The following is a 3,003-nucleotide window of genomic DNA, read 5'->3' on the forward strand; positions in this document are numbered from 1 at the left end:
TCTCTCTCTCTCTCTCTCTCTCTCTCTCTCTCTCTCTCTCTCTCTCAGCTGGGGGCAACAACTTCACTTGCATCTGAAAAACTTCCCCGTGACTCCTGTAGGAGCAAAGGGCCTTTACCTGAGGTAGTGCTCGGGGCATTTTAAACACGTGTGCACGTGACTGGGGTTGGCCTTTAAGACCCAATCTGTTTTCCAAATGTCAAAGGGGTATGTGGAGCAAGACATTATTGTACTTCTGTTTTATTGTACTTCCATGAAGTCTGGGGACTTGCGAGAGACATATTCAACAGAGAATAATCAAAATGCATGCAGCCAAGCATGGGATATCCTGACTTCTAATTCCCAGGAAGTGTTTGGGCTCGACGTTAGGGTTAGGCTCCAAAAACACCAGATCCTACATTTTCCATCATGCGTCTAAAAAGCATTGTTTATTAGAACCTCTATGCAAATATCTTAAAAATATTCATACTTCAGAGGGCTGCCTCCAGAGACATTATGCAACAGCTTTTACAGGCTGAGCAGCACTCTGCGATGAGAGTATCAGTGAAGGAACCTCGCTTTGACCCACAAACCACTGAGCAACGAAGTTATGCAATATCTTCTGCCGCAGTTAAATGTTTGTTTACATCACCAGAATGTGTTCACAGACCTTCAGCAAAGGGCCCCGAGTTATCTGAAAAGCTCTGTAAAATCTCTACACACACATTAAAAAGAATGTTCATTTAAATATACAAATATCCTGGTCATCAATATTATTTTTTGGGGTCTGTTATGCCTTCATTAGATACACGAGAGTACAGATGACAGGAAATAAGGTGAAGGAAGATGGGGTCCTCAGCCAGGGGACAAATGTTGCAGTTCATGGCCTTGGCCCTGACCCCTCGGTCCTTTTGTGTGTTCAGGTCTCAGTGGGTCTAAAGCCAGACTCTGATCCTGATCATTGAGACACCTTGGTACAGTTCCCTGAGGAGGTCCACCTTAAATAAAAGGTAAATACTAAGAGAGGTGTTTAAAATATTGTATTTATCTCAGTGTTATTACAGTGTGGACAGAGTCTAGATGTCAATAACCAAATATATATTAGGGACAGGCTAATCAGTAAGATGCAGACTGATACACTGTTTAATGCAATAACTTACAGCAGGCAACAGGACAAAGAGAGCCTACTGTATGCGCAGCCATAATAAGGTTGTAGTGACCGGTCGTAAATTAGCCTACATATCAATAATAGCTAGCCTATTGCCACACTGTCTCCATCATCCTCGTTAACATCATGTCGCTCTGCGGCATGTAGGCTTCCACCATGTCTCCTTCGTAGTCCCGTTACCGACACCGACAAAGCAAGTGACAACACCGGTGACACAAACGACCACAAACACGTCCTCACCGGGAGAGTAGAGCCGTGCCAAGTGTCGGGCCCCGGCGTGCTGCGGTCCCCAGCGAGGCTCCGCGCTGCGTGCAGCCGCCCCGTGCTCGTTCCCGTTCGGATCCTCCTCCGCCATGGACCGGTGCCTAATGTCGGTCTCGGAGAGAAGCGACGCCGCCATGACTCCTTCCCGCTGCCCGGTTTCAGCTTTACGACATCAATAACAGATGTGTCTCGGTCAATAACTGTTTGGTGTCCCGGCCTCCGGTAGCTGTTGTTGTGGCTGGATGGCGGAGGGAGGCTGAACCGATTGATGCTAGCTGGGATGCACCGGAGTAGACTCGCGCCACCCGGAAACACACAGAGGGAGATGCGCTGACACACAGACCTGTTTCACAGTTTTAACCGTCTGTCATGCCGCGCTGTTAGTTTGTAACGGAGAAAAAAAACAAACGTGCATATGCGTTTCACAACATTAAAAAACGTGAAGTTTGTTTTTGTTTGTTTTACGGCTCTTACCGCGCGGGTTTAGTTCAACACACTTTGTGTATGTGTCACGACAGCTGAAGGCAGGGACCGTCTGCATCTCTACACGTAGTGGAAGTGGTAGGCCTACCTACAATTCAGTTTCTGGTGTGTAAGTGAAAATGGTCTGTCTGCTCCCTCTATGCACAACAATAGTGACATTAAACAATACAATTAGGACACTAATGCACTTTAAACAGTCATCTGCTGCAGGTGTAAATTCAAAGTGGGAACAGTATTGGCTACTGTGGAAAAATAATAATAATATATATATATATTACAATTAAATGTGTAAAAATGAATTATGACATCTTTGTAATGTAATATTTAGTTATGTTGGTAAATTAAGTGTGTGACACAAAACAAATGCATTTAATAGAACAAAATGTATTATTTGACCCTCCACACCATATGTTTTAGGGTCAGTCCTGCAGAAAGTTTAACAGGTCCGGTTTCTGCAGAACACCTTGAAACCAGTGGATTCATACACAAGACATACACAGTGAGCCCACAGAGGAAAACTTGTACTGCTCTGGTAATACAAGTGTACAAGCCTTCTGGTGAGGAGGCTCCCAGCAGCTGCAAAAACTTAGCTGCCCAGACACATGGATACTGCTGGAACAGAAGGTTGCATACATCTAAACAAGTCAGTCAGTCATGAAAAAACACAGCCAGAGGAGATCATGTTAAACAGCAACATGTGTGTGATTTATGTTTAAAGCAAATGGAAGGGAAAGTGGGTCATAGAGTCCACTGTAACATTCTTGGAATAACACAAAATACCAAAGTGAAACTCAGTTTTTTTTATATAAGCCCTCTTAAGTGATGGTTTTCGCCATGCAGACGATGAATCACATTGACTTAGACGATGCCCGGACTTTTCATCTCGCACTCAACAGCTGGTCAGAGTTTTCACTTATCCTGTGAAAGATCCCAAGATCTACGAAATGGATTGGCACACAACTGTGTCCGGATTATTAACGTTTCCCAGAGGCTGAATTCTAATTGGCGACCGTCTGACTTTTACTGTAGTGCCACCACGAGGACGACCTTTGAGGTTTTGAGTGAAATGTCTCAACAGCTTTCGACTGCATTGCCATACAAATTGGTAC

At 44.6% G+C, this 3,003-nt stretch overlaps 1 protein-coding gene across 1 annotated transcript in view; it reads right to left on the reverse strand.

The window, feature by feature from the left end:
* The window catches only part of LOC116398245 (transmembrane protein 189), a 28,914-nt gene extending 26,999 nt beyond the window's left edge, over positions 1 to 1,915 (reverse strand). The window contains exon 1 of the mRNA XM_031874374.1: positions 1,388 to 1,915. Within this exon, the coding sequence (XP_031730234.1) occupies positions 1,388 to 1,547 (160 nt within the window). The 5' untranslated portion in view covers positions 1,548 to 1,915. The remainder of the gene's footprint in view (positions 1 to 1,387) is intronic.
* Between the last annotated feature and the right edge of the window lie 1,088 nt (positions 1,916 to 3,003).

The sequence above is a fragment of the Anarrhichthys ocellatus genome, unplaced genomic scaffold, assembly GCF_004355925.1.
Source record: "Anarrhichthys ocellatus isolate YVR2014 unplaced genomic scaffold, GSC_Weel_1.0 scaffold80, whole genome shotgun sequence".
NCBI lineage: Eukaryota > Metazoa > Chordata > Actinopteri > Perciformes > Anarhichadidae > Anarrhichthys > Anarrhichthys ocellatus.